This window comes from Saimiri boliviensis, chromosome 14 (assembly GCF_048565385.1).
Source record: "Saimiri boliviensis isolate mSaiBol1 chromosome 14, mSaiBol1.pri, whole genome shotgun sequence".
NCBI classification, from domain to species: domain Eukaryota; kingdom Metazoa; phylum Chordata; class Mammalia; order Primates; family Cebidae; genus Saimiri; species Saimiri boliviensis.
In genome coordinates this window covers 55,727,849-55,755,409 of record NC_133462.1, presented here as the reverse complement: position 1 = coordinate 55,755,409, position 27,561 = coordinate 55,727,849, and the positions used below count along the sequence as shown (strand labels likewise).

At 34.3% G+C, this 27,561-nt stretch overlaps 1 protein-coding gene across 2 annotated transcripts in view; it reads right to left on the bottom strand.

The window, feature by feature from the left end:
• Nucleotides 1-378: 378 nt before the first annotated feature.
• Nucleotides 379-27,561, bottom strand: part of ASPM (assembly factor for spindle microtubules) — a 63,737-nt gene continuing 36,554 nt past the window's right edge. Inside the window, 11 exon segments of one of the 2 annotated variants that reach the window (NM_001279984.1) lie at nucleotides 1,358-1,460; nucleotides 2,533-2,702; nucleotides 3,659-3,835; nucleotides 5,628-5,782; nucleotides 5,891-6,083; nucleotides 6,541-6,732; nucleotides 7,607-7,756; nucleotides 8,765-8,974; nucleotides 9,776-9,872; nucleotides 12,006-12,172; nucleotides 15,896-20,653. In NM_001279984.1, coding sequence (NP_001266913.1) covers nucleotides 1,358-1,460; nucleotides 2,533-2,702; nucleotides 3,659-3,835; nucleotides 5,628-5,782; nucleotides 5,891-6,083; nucleotides 6,541-6,732; nucleotides 7,607-7,756; nucleotides 8,765-8,974; nucleotides 9,776-9,872; nucleotides 12,006-12,172; nucleotides 15,896-20,653 — 6,372 coding nt within the window. 2 annotated transcript variants of the gene reach the window in all.

Below are 27,561 nucleotides of genomic sequence, written 5' to 3'. Positions count from 1 at the left end.
ACATAGGTTCAAGTCTCTGAGGTGAAGGCATACAAAGCGCAGCAGTTCCACAGAGAGGTTGCTTCTAGTTTGTAAAGCCAGTCATTCAGGTTTTCCCCACAGGTCAGACTGGCATTGGAAATACCTGTTTTTAGATTCCACACAGTGTTTCTAAACTGCTGAATCCAAACATAAACTCTGGACGGTGAATGCACACATTGCAAAGCAGTTTCACAAATAGCTTCCCATTAGTTTTTTACTGTGAGATATTTGTCTTTTCACCATAGGCCTCCATTCAATCTGAAATGTCGCTTTCTAGATTCTAGAATGCTCTCCAAAAACTGACCTCAGCAGGAGAATTATAATAATTGAGTGAATAGAGAAAATACTAAGTCCCAAAAGCTTCCAAAACACTTTATTGGAACAAAAAGAGAGAAAAAAATTCTCCAGAGTCAATTTCCACATACGCTAATACACCAATATATTTAGATCTATCCTAACCAAATTATAAGCAAGTAATTTCAGACAAATTAGGTTTAATTAAGTTGTTCTAATCAAGTTATACAGTAAGTAGTTAAATAGTCTCTCAATTGCTAGCTACTACTGATTTACTTTGAACAGTAAGACAGTTTTATGGCATTTATATATGGGCAGACTTTGAGACTCTAACAGATTTCAGCCATGAGAATTAGACATCTGTGGCCCTGAAACCACAGAGATAGTAACAGTAACTCAAAGCTGTAGAAAAAAAACTTACATTTCAATACCGAATCATTTTCAGGTCTGTGGTATATAACTACACAACAAGATTCTATTATAAGCAATAGTATGTTCCTTCCACTTCAAATCATAACCTCCATCAGTTCAATGTTAAGATTTTTTAGTAAATACAGTGGTAAGTGTATTCTTTTTGTGAGCCTAGAAGGGCTCACTTGCATATCTGGATGCTTTAATCAGTCAAGGATATGGATAAGGATGTCATTGATATGAATTTGTAGGATTATTTTATCCTAGTCTCACTTCTTAGTGAGTAGACAGATCTTCAATTTCTAACATTTGTTTTATAAAAATTCCTCAACTTACCTATAAAAAAGGTGTAATCAGGTATTATTTCCTTTTAGAAATATGACTACATTCAAACTACTGTAATACTTTAAGATAATAGGAATAATATCATGATCATCTTATGACATATTAGTTTGTTACATGCATAAAGCTATAAATAAAAGAAAGAATGAAGAATGTAATGAACAGTTTATTTTTTTAAATACAAAGTCAGATGTTAAAAGCTCTACACAGAGAGCAAAAATCACTTTATATACTCATGATTAGCTTTAATGTTTCTTTACACTATACATACTGAAAATGTTTACATTTACTAATAAGGAATGCCAAGCGTATCCATCACCATTTGAATAGCCTGCAGGGGATTTGTGATTTCTTCCAGGTTATCTCTTCTCAAAACCCAATCTGGTTTAAGTCTGTTAAAACAAAACAAAACAAAACAAAAAAACAACTCTGGTGTTAATAAAATTGGTAAGCGTTAGTAATACTTTTTTTGTCTTCACTAAGTTGTGGCTACTCCTGAACACATCATTTCTCTTACAAACTGCTCAAAGAGGTGAGAACTTCACATTACTGCCCATCACTAGTTCCAGACTATTTCTCTCCATCCTTTCTAAAAAATAATGCTGGTTTCTTTGAAGCTGATGCTATTTAGCTTGACGACTGCCTTTTGGTCATTGACCAAACTCTCCGAGTCTTGTTCCTTGTAAACCTGGTTCTTGGTCTCCTCTTACCTCCTGTCACAGTTCTCAGCAACAGAAACATCTATGTGGCCAAAAAGCCAACAACCAATTCCATTTTTGCCACACTTTCTTTCAACTCTACTTCAACCAATCTCTTTTCATATGATCACATACTAGACTTTGTCATCATCAGAAAGTGTGCCACCACTAAAATCTTAATTTGAGACTTCCATTCTCCATCCACCATTTCTGATTTACTCATGTCATCTGCTCTAACAGTCATTGAACCACTTCTTCTACCAAACTGAGATCGCCAATTCACTTGGCTTCAGCACATATCCAACATCCACCAGAATGCTCGTCTTACTTTCTTGTGTATCTAGCCCAGGTGCATCAATATTATCACAACCTTTGCCAATGCCATTAACTGTTGTCTTTCTCTCCTACCAAACTAGTCTGAAAAATTCTACTTGGATTTCAAATTGAGTCAAAATGCCGGCCTTCTCCGTACCTATATAGCTGCATATTACTAAAAAAAATTACACAACCAAGCTGACTTTATTTTTTGCCTATAATTGCAGATGCAAAATGAGCATTTGAAATTGCCCAGCATGCTAGTGCAATGTTATTTCATTATTTACCAAGATTGCCTCCTTTAAAATTACCAACCATTTCATTTTTATTCATTTGTTGTTTCTCCACTGTCAAGCACATCTTGTTTATGGTAAGTGCTCAATAAATATTTGTTAAATGAATGAATGAATGTACAGTGACAGAAATTTATAGACTATATTTAACTGCTTACCTTGAAACTATTCTGGTCCTTACAGGTGTTTCTGGGATAAAAGGAATGCTTGTAGAAGAATCCTTCTTTTGCTTGTAATGTAATCTTTCAGTATTCACTTTATGTTTATAAGCTGTAAGTTTGTAGAGACTGTAAATACGGTCAACAACTTTGGACCTGCTTCGTACATCCTACAAAATAAAATGTACAGTTACTAAAAAGTAGTAAGAATTAAAGCTTCATCTCTTTTAGACTAGCAAAATCAAACATAATAAATAAAAACCATGCAGTAAACTATTAGCTTTGAATAATCAAGAAGAAACCTCGCCAAGTTGGTAGGTAGACTGATTTAAATTACGAGCTAATTTGCAAGGCAATCATAAAGAAGATAAATATTCAAAAGTTGCATACTTAACTCCACACTGAATACAAGAAGGAATATAGTCAAGTCAACATATCTATCATATCCAGTTACCAAGTCTTGAAAAGTTTAACTCTGCAAAGTTCCCAAAGTCTTCTACTTATCTCTCAGTGACGCAATCCTAAGACAAGTACATTCTCTTGGCTAGACTACTATATACCGACACTTGCCGCCTTCCTTAATGGTCTCCCTATATCCACATATACGCTCCGAAATTCACTCTTCAGTCAGAAGCCAGAGTGTTGTTAAAATTTCAATTGGAAAATATAATTCCCTTGCTTAAAACCCTGCAGTGATTCCCACAGGATAAAGGCCACAGTTCCAATCATGGCCTATGGTTTCCCTTATGTTAACTGTGACACCTAAAAAGAATGACTCAGAGGTCTTGCCGTAGAAAAGCTTGAAATACAATATTGGTTACAACAGGATCGTAAGTTATACATATCTGGTTTTCTATCTTGCTAGGAAACTTTTCTATCTAGTAAACGGGAAATGGTTACTTGTATGGCTATAATAAATTGTATATTCAGAATTCAGTTCCTTTAACATGTCAGAAGGAAATAACTCTTACATATATCCTGAACTCATTTTATCAGTGCAGAAAACAGGTCTGAACACACATAAAACCCTATTTTAGAGTGGTGATTACTAAAGGAAAACTATAAAAGTCTAGACTTAAGACTACAGAAAAATAATCTTAAAGAAATGTAACTGATTAATACTTACAGAGGCTCTATTTGTTGTCTTCAATAAAGTAGCCAACAAACAACACGTTTTTGTGAAAATGCTTCCACTTTTGTCTGCAACTTTATTACCAGGCTTTTCTCGGTACATCTGCAAAAGCTCCAACAGTGTATCGACACAATTTTCTACATCATAAACTGCAGAGGTTGTTTTCTCATACTTGAAGAGAACAGAATGAAATTAAAAGCTGTAATAAACACATCTTCAAAAGTTGCATACTTAACAAACAACCCAAACAAAAAAACCAAAAAACCAAAAAACAAAAATCCATACTTAGAGCCAAATTGTTGGAGCACCTGCAAGAACTTTGTGAAACAGCTTTGATACTATCATTTATGGATCTATAATATATGTGTATTCACATTTTATTTTTAATCTTTTCCCTCTAATTCTAAAGTTTCATGTAAAATAAATAAAATTTAAAACCTCTGAAAACAAAACATCGTGAAGTCAATAAAAGCAAACTTTTAAACATTAAGACCATTTTAGTAAGATTCTCTCAGGAAAAAGATAACTTATCTGTGATATCATTAATCATAGGTAAGTTAATGATAAAGGCAGGATCTAGTTAGTTATTCTATTACATGCTCCTTGAAAGGAAGAAGAGCTTGCTGAAAAATAAAACAAAATAAATTTGATACTAATAAGTCTAGGATATCTTTTCCATATCTCATTTATCTAATTGTATTATTAGATTCATAGTGAAATTTGCATGGTAACAAATAATGATACTAAGATAAAAATAACAAAACAACATAGCTAACACTTTGTATGGCATGTTTACATATTCATGTGTATTAACTCAGTCCTCAAAATAACCTTTTGAGTACTGTTACTATATTCATTTTATAGTTGAGGAAAGTAAAGTACAGAGAAGCCAAGTAACCTGTAATAAGCTGCTGAGCAGGGATTCAAACTCAAGCAGTTTGGGCTCAGATCTGTGTTCTTAACCACTACCTCTCAAAATAAAAATATTGGGTAAAGTGCTTTAAGTTGTCATTGAAAGGTTGGGTAGGAAAGAGAAATCTTTTGACCTTTGGTTGCATACAAGATAGTTTGTAATAGGTATCAGCTACCAGTCCAAAGCCAAAAGACAAATTCTGATACAGATTAATAGTTACAGAATAACTAAGTTATAGCAATATTTTTCTTTCTCATGCTTGGCTACACATACTTACAATGAGGTAATACTGTTTGATATAATACAAGAGATAACAACAAACCTCTAAAGGCAGATAGAAATGAATACAAATGCAACTCTACCATTTATCACAGTCAGGTCTTAGGGGATGAACCTAACTTCTATAATTATTATATTCCTTCTCTATAAAATGGAAATAATAATATGAACTACTTTAGAGGATTATTATGAGGATTAAACAATGCAAGAAAAATACTAGCATGGGGCCAGGTATGATGGCTCATGCCTGTAATCCCAGCACTTTGGGAGGCCAAGGTGGGTGGATCACAAGGTCAGGAGTTTGAGACCAGCCTGGCCAGCACGGTGAAACCCTGTCTCTACTAAAAAAAAATACAAAAAATTAGCTGAGCATGGTGGCACACACTTGTGATACTAGCTACTCGGGAGGCTGAGGTAGGAGAATTGCTTGAACCTGGGAGACAGAGGTTGCAGCAAGCAGAGTCAAAAAAAAAAAAAAAAAAAAAAAAAGAAAAGAAAAGAAAAGAAAAGAAAAATGCTAGCATGTGTTAAGTACTTAATAACTTTCAGTCATCATTGTTTTTAATATTATAAAGACTGATGAAATAAAATAATACAAAAATTAGTACTTAAATCTATAGTTATGTTAACAAACATTTTTTCACCGTAAGACTCTTGCACATAAATGAATTTTAATTTAGAGATCTAAGCCCTAGTGATGAGTAAACATAAAAATTTGCAGGGTCTTATTTGTTGACCAATGAATATCTCATTAATAAAATGAAAAACTACCTTAGCTACATTAAGCAAGACTTGCACAGCATATCTGATGACTTCCATACAAGGAACACTACGATTACAACTCCGGATCAAAACAAATATTTTAGAAATTGCTCCACTCTGGGCCATGTTCTCACAACAAAATGGAGACAATCTAGTAACTACCTCTGAAAGAAAAATAAAATAAGACACAGGTAAATTCACAGCAACAAAATGAAGTTTTTGCTAACAATGTACTATTACAACATTCTTTAAACATGTCAACAGAAACTAACCTAGGTGCTTTACAGCCTCAAGAATGGCAGAAAGGTGCTTATATGTCAAAAGGTAGTGAAGTGCCAGAGCAGCTCTTCTGTAGAGTTTGTTTTCTTCTCGAATCTCCCTATTAACAACTTGAAGACTTAGTCGTATAGCTTTAATTTTTGTACAATCATTATTCTTCCTCCAAGAATAGCCTCTCCATAATGCCTTAAAGAGATAAAACAGAGTAATTTTAAGATTATAGCCAATGTTTTCTATTTATATCTACATCTATTTTCAGAATGCATTTTCAGTAAATTTGTATGACATAATCAGATACATTTTAATTAAAATCTCAAGTTCAAATAAATAGCAAAATCAATTTTCCAAAAAAGAAATACATATAATATTCCTGTATGTGAACTGGGCAGCATTTATTGACCAAATGTCTAAATCTATTCAAAATATTAAAATACTTTTATACTTCTTGATTTTAAACCTTCTCTAGAGCATTTGAAAATAAAGATCTTAGCAATTAAATTATAGCAGCTTAGTGTTTATGAGTTATTTTACCGGTGAATCCGTTAGCTTTTAAAAATGGTGACTATGTTTTTATAGTGTCAGATATCATGTAGATGAATTGCAATCTAAAGTTTTGAAGTAAAACTATACAAGTTTCAATTACCTGAAACTTAATGATTCCACTAGTAAATTTTTCCTGTTTTTTACGAAGGAGAAAATGGCGCACTGCTTTCTGTATTACTGATGCAGCCCTATTTTGCTGGCTCAGACGTTCTTGACCTTCATGCTCAATCTTTTTGATGCTATGACATATCTGAATAAATCTCTTTTGTTGTAATCTTGCTCGAAACCATCTCTGTTTAAAAGATAGACTTTTGTTTTTCATTTTGACTTAAGGTATTTTTTAAAAAAATTAATACAAACAACCATTTATACATAAATGGAAGAAAACAGTCTACAAAGAAATCTTTCATTTTTCCCCAGAGGCATTTCTTTCCCACCCCACTTGGTACAAAAACCCTTTCAGTCCATGTCGGGTGGGGGGGTGTGTGTGTGTGTGCATGCACACGCAGAGGAGTATATTTAATCCTGGATAGCATTGTCTTCATTTTACAATTTACATAAATTCTACCAAATTGCATGAATTATTCTGTAATTTTTTTCACTAAATATTTTATATGTAAATGCATGTTAACATATATACACAAATAGAATTCTTCTTCAAAATATATAAAGAACTCCTATAAATTATAATAAAAAAGAACATCCAACAGAAAAATGAGCAAAGTATATGAAAAAATGTTAAAAAAAAAAAAAGCACACAGACAAGGACTTGAATAACCAACATAGAATATAATTTTAGAGTTACTAGCAAACAAGTAAATCCAAACAAAAACAAGATGCCATTCATTAGAATGGCAAAAATCAGAAAGTCATCCGACGTTTTATGTTGGAAAGCATGTAGAGAAACAGGGTACCCTCAAGACTTTGCTGGCAGGAATGTAAATGAGTACAATTAGATCAGGCAATAATTCACAACTTTATTATTGTGCCATAAAACATTAATCTATTTCTAACCTTTGAATCATCCTAACAGCTATATGGTAAAAGGCTAAATGTTGTATGACCTTAGCATAAGGCATTTGGAAACTGTTTACTACATATCAAAAATTTCTAAAGTTATATCCTATATAATTTTTAATAAGTTTTATTGCAGAGAAGAAGCAAACCTGAATACAGATGGCTGAATTAACCTGCTTGTTAGCATTCTTCAGAGCCAGGTAAAGTTTATAGGCTCTTTGAATTCTAAGAGCCTTCAGGTGATAATATGCAGCTGCAGTGAAGTGAAGAAGCCGAATTTTGGCTCTCTGTTCTAAAATCTAAAGGGGAAAAAACAAGGCATATTCAAGTATCTGCCTCCTAAGTTAATCAATGAGTGTTTTTGTATAACCTCAACATCAAATTATATAAACTAGCAAGAATAATTTTTAATCATTACAATTACTTATATTGTAATTCAAAGTAATTATAATATTTTATTATACAATATTTCCAATAATATAACTCAGCATGTAGAAAGCAAAATTATATTTTGGGTACTTTACTAAATAACCATAGCATCTAATTTAACTAGACTGCCCTATAATTGTGAGTTAAGGTTTGCAACATACTTATGATTAGAGAAGGGTATAAATATTAAACTCAAAAAAAGCTACAGAATTCCAAGCAGAACTCTTGGAAATGGTGACATTAAATCAGAAAAAATTATGTGAACTAACTTCTTTAATATTAAATAATATAGTGTAACTCCAGCGTAAGACTCTGCAGAAGATGCTTCCTACAGTCGCTGTTGGGCTTCAGACTTCCACTTGATGTTTAATGAACAAAATACAAAAATTTCTTCTATCTAACTTCAAATCAAATTATTTTGTCTATGCCAGTACTTCACATATTGTAAGCTTAAATGTCATCACTTCCCTAAAAAGAATTCTCTCTTGCTGAAGACATGGAAGCTGTCAAAGGAATGCTGGTTCCAACACCTCAAAAGTTGCTTGGTGGTGGCAAAAAGCTGCTAGAGTAACAATTAACCTCTTTCACTTATGGAGCTTCTCTCTTATATTTCAGTTCCTTTGTTAAGACTCATTACAAAAGAAAATTTTATTTTGTGTCTTTGGTGGTGAACATCTATAAGAAATAGGACTAGGATCATAGAACGAAAATCTGAAGGTCAGTGCTCTTGTCACATACTTTTCTAGCAGCTGAATGAATTCAAATTAATGATCATATTCGTTCTAAAATTATTCTCTAAAATCCAAAGTTTCTTAACACGATTTAACATCACACCCTTTCATTGTATCAGACTGAGATAACTACTTGAAAATACGCACTCTTTTCCGCACCAGCCAACCGCGCACCAGTGCTTGTAGAGTAACTGTAGATTTTTTTAATTCAATGTATTTTATCCTTTCACGTCTTCCAGCCTCCCTGGCTCGTATATATTTTTGTATATTCAAAGCAGCAGATTTCTGCCGAAGAAAGACCTGCCTTCCTTTATATCCTCTAAAATGTGCTTGGATCAAACAAGCAGCTTGATGTCTCTATAAAGAAAAATTTATAAGTAACATTAATAGATATAAATAAAAAGATTTCCAAACCACTGGAAGCTAATGAATTTCTCAGTGTAAGATGAGATGGCATAATTATGATTCATAGTTTAAGAATGTCATGTTTCGTAGATATGAAAAGGTGATGAAGCATGACTTCTAAACTCACATAGGTCTATAGCCAAAATGGTATAAGCCAAGGGTCATTAGATACCTGGTGCTCTTTCCCTCTCATCCTCTTGATACTTTTCATTGTGAGAGGGAAAAGAACTAACATTACAGGACAAATACACTTAATAAAAATGCTAGCTACAATATGAAGAGCACAGTGATCATAAATAGCTATGACAGAAGCTGTCCGTAGCTTGAGAAAACATAGCATACCACCAGCACACCTTAGATTCCTCAATTACGTAACATTCTGTGAGAATTAACAAAATGAGACCCAGGGCCACAAAATGAGCACATGATGTTGGAAACATGGCACCAACAGACTTGATCAACCTCAACACAGGGCTGACACAAATCTTCAATTTATAAAAAATGCCATATCTGTAAAGCAATAAAACAAGGTGTACCTGCACAGGTATGTTTTTAAAAACTAGCAAATAATATTTTTATGGGTGAATACAATTTTTAATTGACTGCAATAGATATGTGTGAAATAAATGTATGCTAAGATCTTAAAAACATTTTTTCCAGTGAAGAATTTTTTAAAAACTAAAATATACAAAATTTTCTTTTTGTTTTTTATGTCCTAAAGTAGTTATTTGCAAGTGAATTTTTAATACCTACTTGTATCATTAAGAAGTGTTCATGAGCTATTTTTGCAGAAAGTATAGCTCTCCATTTTCTCTGAATGATAATTGCTGATGCTCTCATATTCAAAAACCTAAAAAGTAGTTATTGGAAAGCAATTTCAAATTACTTTTAACTTATTCAATGAGTATTTATTGTCTTCCCCCTTTAAAATATTAGAAGAGTAAAATATAAGAAAGGCAATGACAGAATAAAAGAAAAGTGGGCAAGTTTAATTCATAGTCAAGTTCTAGCAAACAGAATGTACACACACACACACACACACACACAAAGGAGTTTTACAATTGGCAATATTCCAGTGGGTAAGAAATACGAAGTTCTATAATTATAATATGGCACAGAATTTTGAACAGGATTAAAAGAAAGTATGGTCACCCAGATCTAGACGAAGCCTAGATAAAGGGGAGAATGGTAGAAATAATGGCACAATATAAGATCTGAGTCGGTACTGCAAGTGAGTCTTTGAGTAGACGGGAGGTGGTCAAGAACAGAATGTGGAGATTACAAGCAGCAGCAGGTACTTCACTTTCATTTGAAATGAAGGATGGGTATCATCAAAATATCTAAGTAGAGATATTTTGTAAACAGAATTGGAGAAAAATTTAAAAACTCTGAGTGCCAGAGATTAAATTTTAGGGATCAACATAATGCTAAGAGATAAAATGTCAGAATGGACAGGTTTTTTACTCTGTTCTTGATAATGTGGAAAAAGTATAATGATTAGCTTGTTTTGCTGCCATGTTTCTTAGAAAATAAGACAGAATGCCATTGAGAAAAATTCAGCATCTCTTTTTTTTTTTTTTTGAGACGGAGTTTCACTCTTGTTACCCAGGCTGGAGTGCAATGGCGCGATCTCGGCTCACTGCAACCTCCGCCTCCTGGGTTCAGGCAATTCTCCTGCCTCAGCCTTCTGAGTAGCTGGGATTACAGGCACGCGCCACCATGCCCAGCTAATTTTTTGTATTTTTAGTAGAGACGGGGTTTCACCATGTTGACCAGGATGGTCTCGATCTCTCGACCTCGTGATCCACCCGCCTCGGCCTCCCAAAGTGCTGGGATTACAGGCTTGAGCCACCGTGCCCGGCAGCATCTCTTACATAAAAATTAGATACTTGTCCTTAATAGCTGAGAGTAGTAACTGTATCTTTATATGTTTTTTAATTTTTATTTTTACGGATACATAGTAGTTGTAAATATTTATGGGGTAATGTGATATTTTGACTAAAGCATACATATGAGTAATGATCAACTCAGAATAACTGGGAGATCAATCACCTGAAACATTTATCATTTCCTTGTATTAGGAGGCTTCTAATTCTATTCCTCTAGTTATTTTGAAATATACAATAAATTATTGTCAACTATGGTTGCCCTATTGTGCTACTAAGCAGTAAATCTTATTCCGTCTTACTTTATTTTTGTACCCATTAACCAGCCTGTCTTTATCCACCTCTCCCCTCTCCCTATCCAGGCCTCTGGTAACCAACATTCTACTTTCTGTCTTCATGAGATCAATTTTGCATGTTAAGCCCTGCTTCTACCCATGGACTTGACCCAAAAATTCCTCTCACACTAGTGTGCTTTCCTGAACCATCTTAAAAACCATCATTGACACAATAATTCATCAATTCTGGGAGGTGAAGAAAAATTCTTATACAGTGAACTTAAAAAAAGATGATCTGGTAACAGTTTCTAAAAATTTGATTGTAAGAAATGAGCTAGGAATAGGGAAATACAATGAGCATAGATAGATTGGTAATTAGGATCTTCATCATTAATGACAAAGAGTATGAGGAATAATATAAAATTCAAAGAAAAAAGGAATGAATAACAAAACAAAATTTTCCAGTAGCTAAGTCCCCCAACAAAATGAACCAAAGCACTATTGAGAAAAGTGAGTCTTAACTTTTATTCACTTCCTACCCCGCTGTCCTTACTCTAATCCTTATGAACCTGAATTAATGAAGTATAAGTAAATATTTTTAGATTATATTAGTTACAAAGGCTATGCTCTAACTCAAAAAAGCAAGACAGTACAAGAGATATATTCTGTGTCCTTAATAAAGAAAATACCAACAAAACCAACCATATAAATTAAGCATAATGAATACTGAAAAGAAAAATCAATAAGCGTGTTAATTTATGTAAGGACTTAGCTATCATACGCAAATACTCTTACACTCTCCATAGAATTCTGATACATTACCGTGTTCTCTCTAGTTTGTTATAGAAGGAGCCTTGAATAATTTTAACAGCTTTTAATATAGCTAGATATTCTTTGTGAGCTCTCCAACACCTATACCAGGCTTGAATCTTGCAGGCAGCTTTCACTTTACATAAAGATTTCTTGTCTCTATATCTCCTCCACACAGCCTATTAAATACATAGATATAACAAGTATGCAATGAGTTGTCTTTTTTTTTTTTATAAATAAGATTAATCAGTATAAAGACAGTTAATATAAAGTAATGCAGACAAAAATAAATTGCATAAATATAGTTATATCATGATTCTTTTGGACTCTGACACATAGTGAATACTCTGAGAACAGTGGTTCTTACTATAGTGAACACCTATTATGTGCTTTATCATGCTACCCTATGGCTGGCTGCCAGCCCAGCCTAACAAAACCCTAACCAATATTTATAAATTGTAAGACAGACAAGTCTAAGTCTAGAAAGCCAGATTATGTGTACTGTCCTCATCACCTCAATCCATTTGGAAGAACAAAAATGAAAATGAACACATTGACCTACTCCAGGTTCTGGGGAGAAAAGGGAATTCTTTCCAATCCATATTCACTTTGGGTTTTATGTTCAGCCTGCAGAAGAATCCTGAGAGCTCCTGTGATAGGACTGTCAGATTTTTGATTTTGATAACCTTCAGGCAGACTAAAAGTTTACACGACGGTGACAACTTACTGAACTAAGCACTAAAAAGATTAGTCCTTATAATAACAGGGGTAGATAATACTATTATCTCTAATTTAGAGATAAGAAAATCAAAGCCTAGAGAAATTGAATAACTTGTTGATGTCACACAGGTTAATAAGTGGCAGAGTTGTCTTACTTAATATTTATAAATATCTGGTGAAATGGTTATCTATTTTATAAAAAAAAAAAAAAGGGGGAAAACCCGAAATTGAGATTCAGAAGGACTTGCTAGCATATAGCTGTTACGTGATAAAGTCAAGATTTGAACCCAAGTCTATTTGACTCCAACATCTCTACAACAAATACTACTGGCCCAACTTATAGTAAGATTAGGTTCTAAATTCAGTTGATAATACAATAATTACACATGGTCAAAATTACTCTGAGATATCCTTGGCTCATTCAGAGTATATTGTATGTGGTTTCTACGTAAACCTGAATACATTATTTTTGTGTATCCCTAATACCTGCCACCCTATTCTTAATCAGTGGTAGCAGAACATCTCAGAACTGTTTGTTTCAACTGGCCATTTAATTTTAACGGTAAAAGACTGGTTAGTAACAATGCATCATAAAATCTTCAAGAGGAAAGGAGAATGTTTTATGGACCACTTTGGTGGTTTTGTTTTGCTTGTGGCAGTTTTAAGTTATTAGTTTTAAAAATCCATACTTTCTAATGAAAACAACTTGACCAAAAATCTGCCATAGAATTTTGAGACCCATTAAAACAAAGTTTTAATGAGAAAATTTTATATATATACATATATATATATTTACACATGTATATATATATATAGCCCTGAAAAACATCAAAATGTATAGACCAGAGAAGCCAACATGGTGTTAAGAGGGAAAGAAAACAGCTAAGGGATTATGGGATCAAGAAACCAAGGGTTGAGAGGAAACAAAGTGTGCTCAAATTCCAAATGCTATCGAGAAGTTCACACACACACACACACGCACACACACACACACACACACACACACAAAGTATTCAGTAATATATACTACATCTCAGTGGTTCCCACACTTCGCTGCTTATCAGTCACCTGGAGAGCTTTTCAAAAATCCCACACCTACTTGGTTGCTTCCTATATCAATTAGAATATCTAAAGGTAGGAGTATTTTTTTGAATTCCAGATGATTCGAACATGAAGTAGTTTGAGACCACTGGCATATGCTAAAAATTACACGTGTAAAATACAATTTTATTATGTAATTATATAAGATAAAAACAAAAAATGTTTTTAAGATCATTATTTTGGCTATTCAATCATTTCAGGTGAATAAAACCGTAACTAATACATCCATCCCATAAACACCTTTCAATTCTGAACTTCTCAGTAGCATTTGGAATTTAAACACACCTTTCCTCTTTCAAACGTTAGTTTTTTGGTATTATATCTCTTAGCTTTCTTCTTTCCCTCTTAACACCTCAATGTCTGTGAATTTTGAAGTTTTCCAGGGTTCAAGTCCAAGGCCCTCTTCATTCACTCATCTTATGTGTTGTTCCTTGGTGGTGATCTCATTATTCCCACAACTTTAATTATCAGTGTATGCCAACAATGTACAAATCAAATTCTAAAATTCACACTGCTCTCCTGAACTCCTGACTGTGTTTATCTAACACAGTCAACTGCCTTACTAGATATATTTCAAGGGGGTTATCTGCTCGATACTTCAGACCTTATGTACTCCAAACTGAATTCATCATCAGTCTCAAAACCTACCCTTCTCTCTTTATTCCCTATGTCAGGGTGTGAGGGAGTCACTCTGCAGAGTCACTTAAGCCATCAACATGGTCTGTCTCCTTGTTTATGTCATATCAACTGACAATCCCACTGTCACAAATCTACGCCAAACTATAACTCTTTCTCACCTAGCTTACTGCCTACTTTCATTTGGTCTACCTGCTTCTAGTCTTGCTCCTTTTTCCAGTCTATCTTCCACATTCCTACAGGGATTTTTTTTTTTTTTAATAAAAATGATTGTGGTCTTCTCCCGTTTAAAGTCCTCTAGAACTTCTATTTGTCTAGAGCATAAAGACTAACCTTTTTTCTGTCTTAAAGGTCTATCCACAGTCTTACTCCCTCTATTGCCAACCTGGTCCCATATCACTTTTTATTGTTTCTAGTTTTTGGATTTTTCCATGTTATCTCTTGTAATTGGAATGTCCTTCTATACATTTTACTTGGCATTTTACTTCCAATTCATGCTTCAGCGTAACATTTCAATTTAGATGTTACTCATTCTGATAAGCCTCTGACCACAGAGACTAGCTTAATTTCCCATTCTGTGTTTCCTGAAACATACACTTCTCATGTTGTATTATAATTACACTTCCTTGTTCAATTAAGTTCCTTGAGGACAGCAACTAAGTATATCTTACTCATTGTCTATTTATAACACCTGCTACCATTTTTGGCACATTTTTAGCACTTGACATTTCTTGAATTAAATATTTATTTCTAAACTTAACAGTAATCCAGCAAGATATGAACATATCACATCTGGGTTAAAGCCCAGGTTTTTGCAAGTAGAACAGAAATAGCTCAAGTACTTAGATTCAGTTCCTGGAATTGCCTCTGTGCAACACTGGCCAAGGTACTTACCCTGTATCATCTCCCTCATATTTTAAAACAGATTAATACTGTACATTCCTCACACATTTGGCAAATAGATGAAACAATATAAAAGTGTTTTGGAAGGCAAAACTACTAAACACTCGGAATAAAGTATGTCTAGTAGGCTAAGCAGCAAGCAGCTCTGGTTAACAGATTAGAGGAACGGAGTTATTCTATTTTGCCTATATTATGCCAAATAATACTTCATCTTAGCTTATATTTTCTACTTAAAGAAATAACTTTGCCAAATATAGAGCTCCCATTTTCTCAAAGTTCTTCGAAGAGTGCTACAATTAACACATACTGAAATGCACGACACACAGGGTAAGGTGACCATGGCCAGAACAATCCCAGGTCTGTGTTGTCTTGGCTGACCTATTGGTGCCATTTCCCACTCTCAAAAATGTTCCACTTTGGAAGATAAATGGTCACCTCAACTAAGTATTACTCTTTATGACCTGCTTAAGCTCATTTTATACATTCTAGCAAATATTGGTCAAAACAAAGACTGAAAGTTTTATATTTAAATAGAGAAATACCTGAATTTTTATGGTGCTATTTTTAATTTTCTGAAACTTCCGTTTCTGTATAAATCCTTTGGTTCTAGCTTGAATAATGATAACACTGCTTCTGATCTGTAAGTAAACTTGTCTTTGATGTTTTGCAGACAGAAATGCTCTGTAGTGATTTTGTAAAACCACTGCTGCTTTTCTATAGAGTAAAAACTGTTTTCTGGTTTGCCACGTCCTAAAATAATGCTGTAAAGTGACAGCAGCTCTTTTCTGCTGAACAAATCTTCTTCGATACACAGCCATCTGAAGGAAGAACTGAATCCGTAGGGCAGCACATTTCTGTGTTTCCAGTTTTCTTGTGATCATTCTACGAAAAGCCTTTTGAATGGTTACTGCAGCCCTACTTTGAGAATGATACTCTGCTTCCTGTGAATGAGCAAGACAAGAAGTTTTATACCACTCTTGAATTATAACACCCTCACTTCCAACAGCTTCAGATTGAGCTTCAATTCTGTAACAGTAGACAGCAGACGGGCTCACAATAGCTGCCATCTTTTCCTGGGATAAGTTTTTCAATTTTTGTCTAACTTTCATGCTTCTAAAAGCAGCCTGAATAGTTCGTACAGATTTCTGAACTGCTAAAAAACTATTTCTTTCTGTTTTTACTCTAACATACAACCTATAATAATTCTGTATAACCACAATGGCAGTTTTCTTTGTTTGATAATCAACTTTGGCCCTGTGCATTCGATATAATGACTGAATTCGTGTGGCAGCCAGGTGCATATTTTGGATATCCCTTCGTACTTTAAAGCCTCTGTAATAAGACTGTATACAAATAACTGCTTGGGTATGCACTGCAGTTAGTTTTCTGTATCTTCTTTGAATAGAAACTACTGGTGCTCTAAGGTGGAGATACTGCTTCTTTATTTTAAAGGCATTACAATGCTTCTGAATAGTAAGGGAAGTCTGGTGCTGTTCCTGAATCAGTTTTTTTATGTTCATGTCCTGAAAACTTGCTTGAACACAAGCCTCTGCTTTCTTAAGTTCATTGTGTTGAAGTGCTTTGTGCTTCTTTTTATTAGCCCTATATTTTTCTTGTATAATTTTTGTAGCCCACTGAAGATTTTGGTATAAACAATACTGCCTATACATTCTGTATGTGCTTTGTATTATGATAGCAGCTTTGCGTTTTTCCCTTAAAAGTTGTCTTGCTTTCATTCCTCTATATGCAGCCTGAATAATTAGAGCAGAATGCCACTGTTTGGTATAATTTTCTCTTTGCAATTTTGAAGCTCTATATGTTCGATAATGTTGCTGAATTAGAATTGAGGCATGTTTCCAAGTCTGAAATGTAATATATGTTTTGTGCATCCTGAAAGTAGCCTGAATGAGAACTGCAGCCCTATGCATTTCTTGTAACTTCTTCTTGACCATCAGTCTTCTGTAAGATGACTGTATTGTAACGGCTGCCTTTCGTAACTGCAAGAATTGGTGCAAGTTATGTTTGGCACAAATGGTGGCTCGGTATTTCCTCTGAATAAAAATAGCAGCTTTTTTGAGGGAAATGAATCTTCTCCTCACCAGTAGTGATCTAAACCTACTCTGAATAAGGATTGCAGAGGAATGCATACTCTTCAAACGTCTTCTAGTTTCCATGCCCCTGAATGCAGCCTGAAGGATCACAGCAGAGTGTCTTTGTCTGAGATAATGCTGCCTCTGCAGTTTTGCAGCTCTATTTGCTTGGTATTGCTGCTGGATCACGACTGAGGCCTGTTTCAAAGCCTGATATCTCATGTGTACCCTGTGCATTCTGAAAGTAGCCTGGATGAAAGTAGCAGCCCTATGCATCTCTCGCATCTTTTTCCTTACCACCCATCTTCTGTATGATGACTGGATTTTAATAGCTGCATTTTGTAATCGAAGGAACTGTAAGTGATGCTTTGTACAAAGATGTGCCCGATATTTTCTCTGAATCCAAATGGCAGTTTTCTTCAGAGACAGAAATCTTCTTCTCATCATTAGAGTTCTGAATCTCCTCTGAATGAGGGTTGCAGCTATATGCATCGTTTTTAAATGTCTTCTAACTTTCATTCCCCTAAAAATAGCCTGAATATGTATTACAGAATGCCTCAGTTTGTTATACCTTTGAAATTGTATGTTTCTTTCCTTCACTGCCCGGTATCTTTGCTGTACTGTTTTTGTTATTTTCTTTAACTTATTAAAATATGTTTGCTGTCTATATCTTCTGTAGTTTGACTGAATGACTGTTGCTGCAATCTGTAACTTTCTTAGAGTCCGTCTCACTCTTACTCCTCTAAAGTTTGCCTGAAGGACATTAACAGCTTTCAAAAATTTCAGGTAATCTTCACGCTGCATTTTCCCCTGATAATATGCTCTATATCTTACTTGAATAACTATAGTTGCTTTTCTCATTGTATGGTACCTTATTCTTGACTGATGCATTTTAAACATGGCTTTAATAAAAGTGGCTGCCCGGTGCATGCATTGAATATGTCTTCTAACTCTGATACCTCTATAAACAGCCTGGATTTTAATTGCTGTCTTCTTCAAATTAAGATACTCCTTATACTGATGGTTTGTAATTTTAATACTTCTATACCATCTCTGAATTATAATAGCTGAAGCTCTATAGGCTGCATATTTCTTTTTGGTTTTGTAAGCTCTGTATTTCGACTGTATAGTGATTGCTGCTTTGTTGCAATCCTTTATTCTTTTTCTCACTTTCATACCACGATAAGCTGACTGTAAAGTTACTACAGCTGCTTTTGTTTTCAAATATAAACAATGCTGTTCTCTTCCAATACTGTAAGCTCTATAATACTTTTGAATCAGAAGAGCAGCTTTTTTCATGATTTTCCACTTCTTCTGTTGCACATGCATTCTATAGTATGACTGTATGATGACAGCACATTTATGTTGCCTTTGAAGCTGTCTTCTCAGTGCTTTTCCCTTCCACATAGATTGAAGCATCAGTACTGAATGACGGAGTTCAATATACTCCATACGTTGCTTCCTTCCTGCAGTCCATGCTCTCAAATGTTGCTGGATGACTAATGCTGCTGTTTTAAACAATCTAAACTGTTTCTGGGCCTTGGCCATTCTAAAAGCAGACTGAATCTTCATTGCAGCTTGATGTTCCCTTCTAATCTGTTTCCGAACCTTCCAGCCACGATAAGCAGACTGGAGAGAAATCACAGCTGCCTTTGTCTTCAAAAAATGTGTTCTTATACCATGAAGAGTCTTATACGCCCTGTACCATCTCTGAATCTTTATAATAGATTGAAGTACAGATTGATATTTTACCCTTTTACTATAGCCTCTAAAAGCAGACTGAATTTTAACAGCAGCTACAGATTGTTGTTTGATTAGCTGGCGTACTTTATAACCTCTGTAAGCTGCTTGCAAGCAAGTAGCTGCCTTTTTGACCTGCAAAAAGTTCTTCCTCTGATTAACCTGTGCCTTGTATGAGTGATAGTAATTCTGAATGATAATAACTGCTTTATACATTTTCAGATAGTACTGCCGAGACTTTCTCATTCTGAAATAAGACTGTAGTGAAATAACAGCTTTCCTTTGCAACCTCATCTGCTTTCGGACCAGGTATCCTCTAACAAAAGCTTGCAGTTTGATACAAGATTCCCGCATCTGCATATACTCTTCTCTCTTTTGTGCAGCCAGTTTTTTGGAATGGTAGCATTGCTGGATAAACAGTGCAGTTGCTCTTAAATGCAAATATTGCTTACGTGTTTGTTTCATCCTAACAATTGACTGCAATTTTATTGTAGCATTTTTTAGGCTCAAAAATTCCTTTTTAGAAACATAAGCACGATAATATGATTGAATCTTTATCACAGATGTGAGGATGTGAATATACATTTTCCTGGCTTGCATCCCTCTATATGCAGACTGTAGAACAATGACAGCAGAGCGTGTTTTCTGGTAAGATGCTAGAACTTTCCTTGCAAAAATGTAAGCTTGGAAATGAGTTTGAATTATAACAGCTGCTTTCTTCATCTTCTTGTATTTCCGTAATTGTTGATGTTTTCTTACGTGTGCCTGCAATTTGATAATAATCTTCTTAAGGTTTAAAAATCGAACTCTGTCTTGTCTCATTCTCCAATATGACTGAATAACACAAGCAGCTCTAATTTGTCTATGTAAATTATGAGCTTTCAGTCTCCTAAAAGCAGCTTGTAATTGAATGGCTGCAGCTCGTTTCTGCAAATAGTTGGTGCGCTCAATCTTTCCTTTCAGATATGCTCTGTAGTACTTCTGGATCGTTAGTATGGACTCTTTTCTTCTTTTATATAACTTTTGGGCTTGAAAGCACCGAAATCTTTTCTGAATGATAACAACACAAGATCTAACATAAACGTATTTCCGTAATTGTTTATGCATTCTATACCATGATTGTATGACAATAGCAGATTTTTCTTCTTTAGCTCGTTTCCTTAGATGCCATTCTCTAAAAGCTCTTTGCAATGTTATTGTGGCTTTTACTTGTAATTGCATTTTGCGTTGCTTCCATCTTCTGAACATAGCCTGGATGATAAGAGATGATGATTTTAGCTTTTCATATCGTTGTTGATCTTGTTTTCTTCTTAAAGAAGCACGCCAATGCCTCTGAATTGTAACTGTAGCCCAAAGATATCGTTTATAACACGTAACAGCAATTATCATTCTTATCCTAGATTGCAGGACGATTGAATAATATTTCAATTTCAGAAATCTTTTTCTAGTAGAATATCTTCTCCAATATCCCTGGAAAAGGTAAGAAAGGATAAAAAAATAAAATAGGCATAGCTTTCTATATTTAACAGTTTTGAAATACCAATTTTTTCTAACATTCTTCTTAAAAATAAACACATTGAATTAGAAAACTAATCATTGTTTGCATTTTTTTGCAAGATATCTGTTTCTTTTGTTTTTAGTTTAGTTTTTACATTGATCAATTCAAAAATCTATCCAAATCCTCATTATATTTATATACTGCATTTGTATTCCAAAGTTATAAGAAACATAAGCAAAGTTATGTTATATTAGAAACAAAAGTCAAAACAAAACTGTAATATTCTTTGCTATCTATTGATTCTAAGTAATTTCCTATGAGTTTATTTCTGGGCCTTATATGGTCCCCTTATTTTAAGGTTTCTAAGCTATCTTATAATGACTAGAAACTGTTTATATGAAGTGTCCTGCATCATCACATTACAGGCTTGATAATACAAACATAGGAATTTAGGAATAAATGAACCAGGTCACTCTCAGAGTCCTTATTCTCATTAAGAATAAAATTACTTCCTTTTCTCAAATTTAGGAACTATAAACACATGGCTTAAAAGCAGAATTCTAGAAAAGCAGAATTTGAGAAATGACAAAACTTTTGTCTTTTGAAAAGCCATGATTACAATGGTTAACCTGATAATATGTTGGCTCAATAAAATGAACTACAAAATCTCAAGCTAATTCCAGTTGCTGGTATCTAAAATGGTCCCAGGCTAATAAAGCTCTAGATGTTTTAGCAGTAAGATTATTCCTTTGTACAAGCATTCCAAACATTACTAAGATTGGGGGTGGCATGAAGAGATTGTTCTCTATTACATCTTACTTATTCTCACATAAAAGTAGAGTAATACAGGAACTGGCTACCTCAGTCTCCTATAGCAGCATCGAGTTTGCTTGCAGCTATGACTGCCCTAAGCACACTTCCCATGGGTGAGGAGGCTTAAGGAGAACATGCGCATCCCTTTACCCGACCTTTTACACACAAATTTTATTGCCTTTCTCTACTAAGAGTTACGTGAGGTTTTCTTTGTACTCTTCAACCTGACAAGAACTTGATTGTATACATATTGTTTCTCTTACCAAAAAGAGATGCACAAGTGATTAAAACATTTATCCAACAACAGTTAAACTTATTTGTACAAACATATTTTGAAAATGAGAAACTACATAAAGTATTAAGCTGCTTTAAAATAGGGCAAAGTAAAGCAGAAATGTACTCGGAAATGCAGACATTATTTTTCTTTTGAGCTCCCACACCCAACAGACATTTCTATGTAAAATCCTCAGACTATGAAATTGAAAAATCAGTGTGTACAGACTCCATACTTCAATAATCACCTTTTCTAAATTACTATTACTATCCCATTGCTGAAATGTTACTTAATGTTGATATATAACATGGAAGATAAGTTCATCTCCCCTCCTAACAGTTCTGCTTATTACAATAGCAATTTTTTCACCATTGTCATACAGTTCCCAAAAATAAATAGCTTTTACTAAGGAGTACATTACATGCAATTTTCTCACTTATTCTCACAAAAATATAGTAAGTTGGCATTCTTTCTTCACTTAAAGGAACACTCACGTTATAAAACTTTTTGCAAAGTCCCACAGCAAATAAAAATAACTGATATTAGGATCTAGATTATTAAACCAAAATCAAGTGTTCTCTCTACCACAGATATCTGTAGTAGGTTGATTGCACTAACAGCCCAATTCTTCATCTCTCCCAGTAACTACAACCTGTGACCATACTTTGCTTTTCCTCTCACAAAAGTTTCTCTGCTTGGCCCTGCTGTGCTGAGATATGGTCACAGTCAAGGAAAGAATGCAATAGAGCAGTGTAACTAAATCTTCAGTTTTCTGGTCAAAGGATGAAACAGTGCAGCCCTAAGAAACTAGAGGGTACTAGGGAGATTGTAGGGACTTGGGAGCTCAGGGAAACAATCTGATAATGTTGTTTATTAATTTCTAAGTTCATCACCATGCTGTGCATAGTGTGAATCTAGACCACATAGGCTATAGACTTTAAGAACTGAGTAACATACAGATCACAATCTAGATCACAGACTGGCTACTGGATGTTACATAATGAAACTGATATAATACAAATATCACTATAAGGCTTTCAAAAAGGAGCTGACATTGAAACTACACCCATGGAAGGCTGATGAGAACTTGTGGCCTGAACTCAATCAGGTGAATTAGCTGCTAAAACTAAAATATCAACATTCTCCAGAGGATTTAAACAAAACATAGAGTCTCATAACATTAAATTTCCAGAATGCAATTAAAAATATTTTGTCATACAACATAACAGAAACATTTCAACTTGCACAAAAAAGGACAATCAACAGATGCTAATGATGAGATGACAAAGATACTGGAATTGGAATTAACTGATGAAGACTTTAGAGCAGATAAAGTAAAAATGTCCCAACATGTTGAAACTAATGGGCAGATTAAATATCTCAGTAAAGACATCAAAGATATGAGGTAAGAACCATGTGAGAATAGTAGAACTGAAAAACACACTAACCAAAATAAAAATTCACTGGTATGGCACAATAGCAGAATGGAGATGACAGCCAAGACAGCAAATATTAGCTTTGTGTACCAATTCTGTCAAAGCAAGTCATTTCTGCTATTGCAGTACAAAAACACTCCCAAATAATACATAAACAAATAGTTGTGGCCATATTCTAAAAAACTCTATTTACAAAAACACATAGTAGGCCAAATTTGGCCTGCATATATGACAATCCCTGACCATAACAGACCATATTCTGGGTCATAAACTGAACTTTATCAAATAGGAGATAACTGAAATCACAGTCTGTGCTCTGGTCATAATGGAATTGAACAAAGTCACCAACAGAAAAATAATAGGAAAATCTCTAAACACTTAGAAAGCAAATAACATATTCTGAAACTTTAAATCATAAAAAAACTCAAGAAAAATTAAAAATATCTCAACTAAATGAAAACAAAAATATACTATATCAAAATCTGTAGTAGGTGGCTAAACCTGTACTTAGAAGAAAATTTATACCATTACTGGGTTACATTAAAAGTAAAAGAACTCAAATCTGTTAGTCAAGATTATACTTAAAGAAACTATAAAAAGAAAAGCACAAGAACAGAAAACCAAAGACTGCATGTTCTCACTCATAAGTCAATGTTGAACAATGAGAACACATGGGCACAGGGAGGGGAACATCACACACTGGGGCCTGTCACGGGGTGAGGAACTAGGAGAAGGGTAGCAGGGAGTGAGAGGTTAGGGGAGGTATAGCATTAGAAGAAATATCTAATGTAGATGACAGAGAGATGGATGCAGCAAGCCACCATGGTACAGCATACCTATGTAACAAATCTGCATGTTCTGCACATGTACCCCAGAACTTAAAGTATACGACTAATAAAAGAAAAGCAAAATTAACCAGAACTTAAAGTATACTACTAATAAAAGAAAAGCAAAATTAATCAAACAAACAAGAAATAATAAAGACCAAGCAGAGACCCATGGAGCCAAAAGGTTGCCCTCTGAAAAGATCAAGAGAACTAAAACTCTAGCAAGACTGACAAAGAAGAAAAGAGAAGATACAAATTATCAATATCAGGAAGAAAAAAGAAATATCACTACAGACTCCCCAGGCATCAAAAGGATATTAAAGACATACTTTGAATTTACATATGTAAATTCAACAACATGGATGAAATAGACCAATTCCTTGAAAATTAGAAACTGCCAAAACTCATAAAAAAAAAAAAAAAAGAGTCCTATACAAATTTGAAAAACAGAATCTGGCCAGGTAAAGCAGCTCACACCTATACTACTAGCACTTTGGGAGGCCAAGGTGAGAGGATCACTTGAGCCCAGAAGTACGAGACCAGCCTGGGCAACTTAGTGAGACCCCATCTCCACACAAAATATAAAAATTAGTTGAGTGTGGTGGTACATGCCTGTAGTCTCAGTTACTTGGGAGGCTGAGGTGGGAAGATGGTTTGAGCCTAGGTGATTAAGGCTGCAGTGAGCGGTGTTTGCACCACTGCACTCCAGCATGGGTGACAAAACAAAACCCCGTCTCTAAGGAAAAAAAGTCTGGAGAAAAATAATGTTTGAGATGATGAATATGCTAACTGTCCTAATGTAATCACTATACAGTATATGTATCAAAACATCACTATGTACTTTATGAATATGCACAATTAAGTAAAAAAAAAGGAAAAAATAAAATAGAAATTTCCACCCTAATATAGCACCACTGATGAGTTCTATAAAATAATTAAAGATAAATTAATACCAATTGTCAACAATCTCTTCTAGAAAACATAAAAGAATGTTGAAACTTCTCAACTCATTACACAGATGCAAAACTCTTCAGTAACGTACTAGTAAATGGAATTGATAAAATTTAAATATATATAAAAAATACATCACTAATATTTGAATTTTATCCTTGGAATGTAAGTTCAACTGTAAGATTAGAAACCCAATAATTGTCAATATATCCACTGAAGCAGAAAAAGTATTTAATGAAACCCAAATCTATAACGATAAAACTCTAAGCTAAGAAACAAAGACTCCTTCAACCTGATAAAAGGCATCTACAAGAGAATTACAGCTTATATCATACTTAATGTGTTCTAAATTGAGAACAAGGCAAGGATATTGAAACTTACTATTCCTATTTAACAACATACTGCAATTCTCGGCCAATAAAATAAAGCGTGGGGGGGGGGATATTAAAAAAATTTAAATTGAAAAAAAGGCAGACAACATGACTATGTAGAAAATCTCAAAGAATCTAAAACAATAACAAACATAAAAACTTCACAGAAATAAGTGAGTTTTTAAAACAGGATTAATAGTTAACCATGTTATAAATTAAAGGATTAACACATAAAAATGAATGTCTATAAAAAAGAAACAAATAGGAACTGAAATCAAAAACCAATACTACTTATAATAGCTCCAAAATAAATAATATACAGAGGTATAAACTAACAAAAAGCTGATGATGAACAACTCAAAGATCTAAATAAATGGAGAGATATATACCACCTTTGTGAACCAGAATAATTAACACAGTAAAGGTATCAGTTCACCTCAAAATATCTGTAAATGTGATGTAATTCTAATCAAAATTTGACAGTACTTTTTTAGGATATAGAAAACATGCATGTAAAACTTAACTGGAAAGACAAAGCAACTAGAAAATCCCAACTCATTTTGAAAAAAGAATAAAATTGGAAGAATCACAATATCCATTAAGGCTTAATATAAAGCTGCAGAAATCAAGAACCTGTGGTATTGGGGAAGGTGCAGACACATGTATTAGCGAAACAGAATATAGTTCAGAAGATCAACATGCATGTGACCAACTGATTTATGACAAAGGTGCAAAGACATTTTAATGTGGAAACCATAGTTTTTTTTCCCCACAAATAGTGTCAGAATTATTGGACATCTATATGCAAAAAAAGTGAACACTGACCTAACCCTCAAACCTGAAATGAGAATTAACACAAAATGCATCATAGGTCAAAATTTAGAATGAAAAATTAAAAAAACTTTAGAGTACTTTGATATGACAGTAAAAGCACAATCCATAAAAGAAAAACAATAACTGGATTCCATAAAAATGAAATACTTCTGTTATACAAAAAAATCCTGTTGGCTGGGCACGGTGGCTTAAGCCTGTAAACCCAGCACTTTGGGAGGCCGAGGCGGGTGGATCACGAGGTCAAGAGATCGAGACCATCCTGGTCAGCATGGTAAAACCCCGTCTCTACTAAAAATACAAAAATTAGCTGGGCATGGTGGCGCGTGCCTGTAATCCCAGCTACTTAGGAGGCTGAGGCAGTAGAATTGCCTGAACCCAGGAGGCGGAGGTTGCTGTGAGCTGAGATCGCGCCATTGCACTCCAGCCTGGGTAACAAGAGCGAAACTCCATCTCAAAAAAACAAAACAAAGCAAAACAAAACAAAACAAAAATCCTGTTAAGAGAATAAAAAGACAAGCTACAGACTGGAATAAATAATGTTCAAATCACTAACAAAAAAGGAGGATTTCCCTTCTAGATATTCAGATGTCACCTACTGATACAGTGCAAAGCTCAAAAATAGACAAATGGACCAACAGAATAGAAAGAAATACTAGAAACAGAATCACACATATAAGATACTTGATGTCTACTACTTAGACAAATGGAACAGGGTAGGAAACTGTGAAATAAAGCCACACATCTAAAACCACCTAATCTTTGACATAGTTGACAGTAACAATGAGAAAAGGATACACTATTCAATAAATGGTCAGTGCAGAAGATTAAAATTGGACACTTTGCTTTCACCATATACAAAAAATTAACTCAAGATGGATTAACGACTTAAATGTAAGACTTAAACCAATAAAAACCCTAGAAGAAAACCTAGGAAATACAATTCTGGATATCAGCCTTGGGAAAGAATTTATAACAAAGTCCCCAAAAGCAACTGCAACAAAAACTACAATAACCGGCATAGAGAAGAATATAAACAACTTGATGGAGCTGAAAAATGCAGCACGAGAACTTCATTAAGCATACACAAGTTTCAATTGCTGAATCAATCAAGCAGAAAAAAGGATATCAGAGATTGAAGACCAACTCAATGAAATAAAACCACAAGGTAAGATTAGAGAAAAAAGAGTGAAAAGAAATGAATAAAGCCTTCAAGAAATATGGGAGAAGAAATATGTGAAAAGACCTAATCTACATTTGATCAGTATACCTGAATGTGATGGGGAGAAGGAAACCAAGTTGGAAAACACTCTTCAGGATATTATCCAGGAGAACTCACGCAACCTAGCAAGGCAGGTCAACATTCAAATCCAGGAA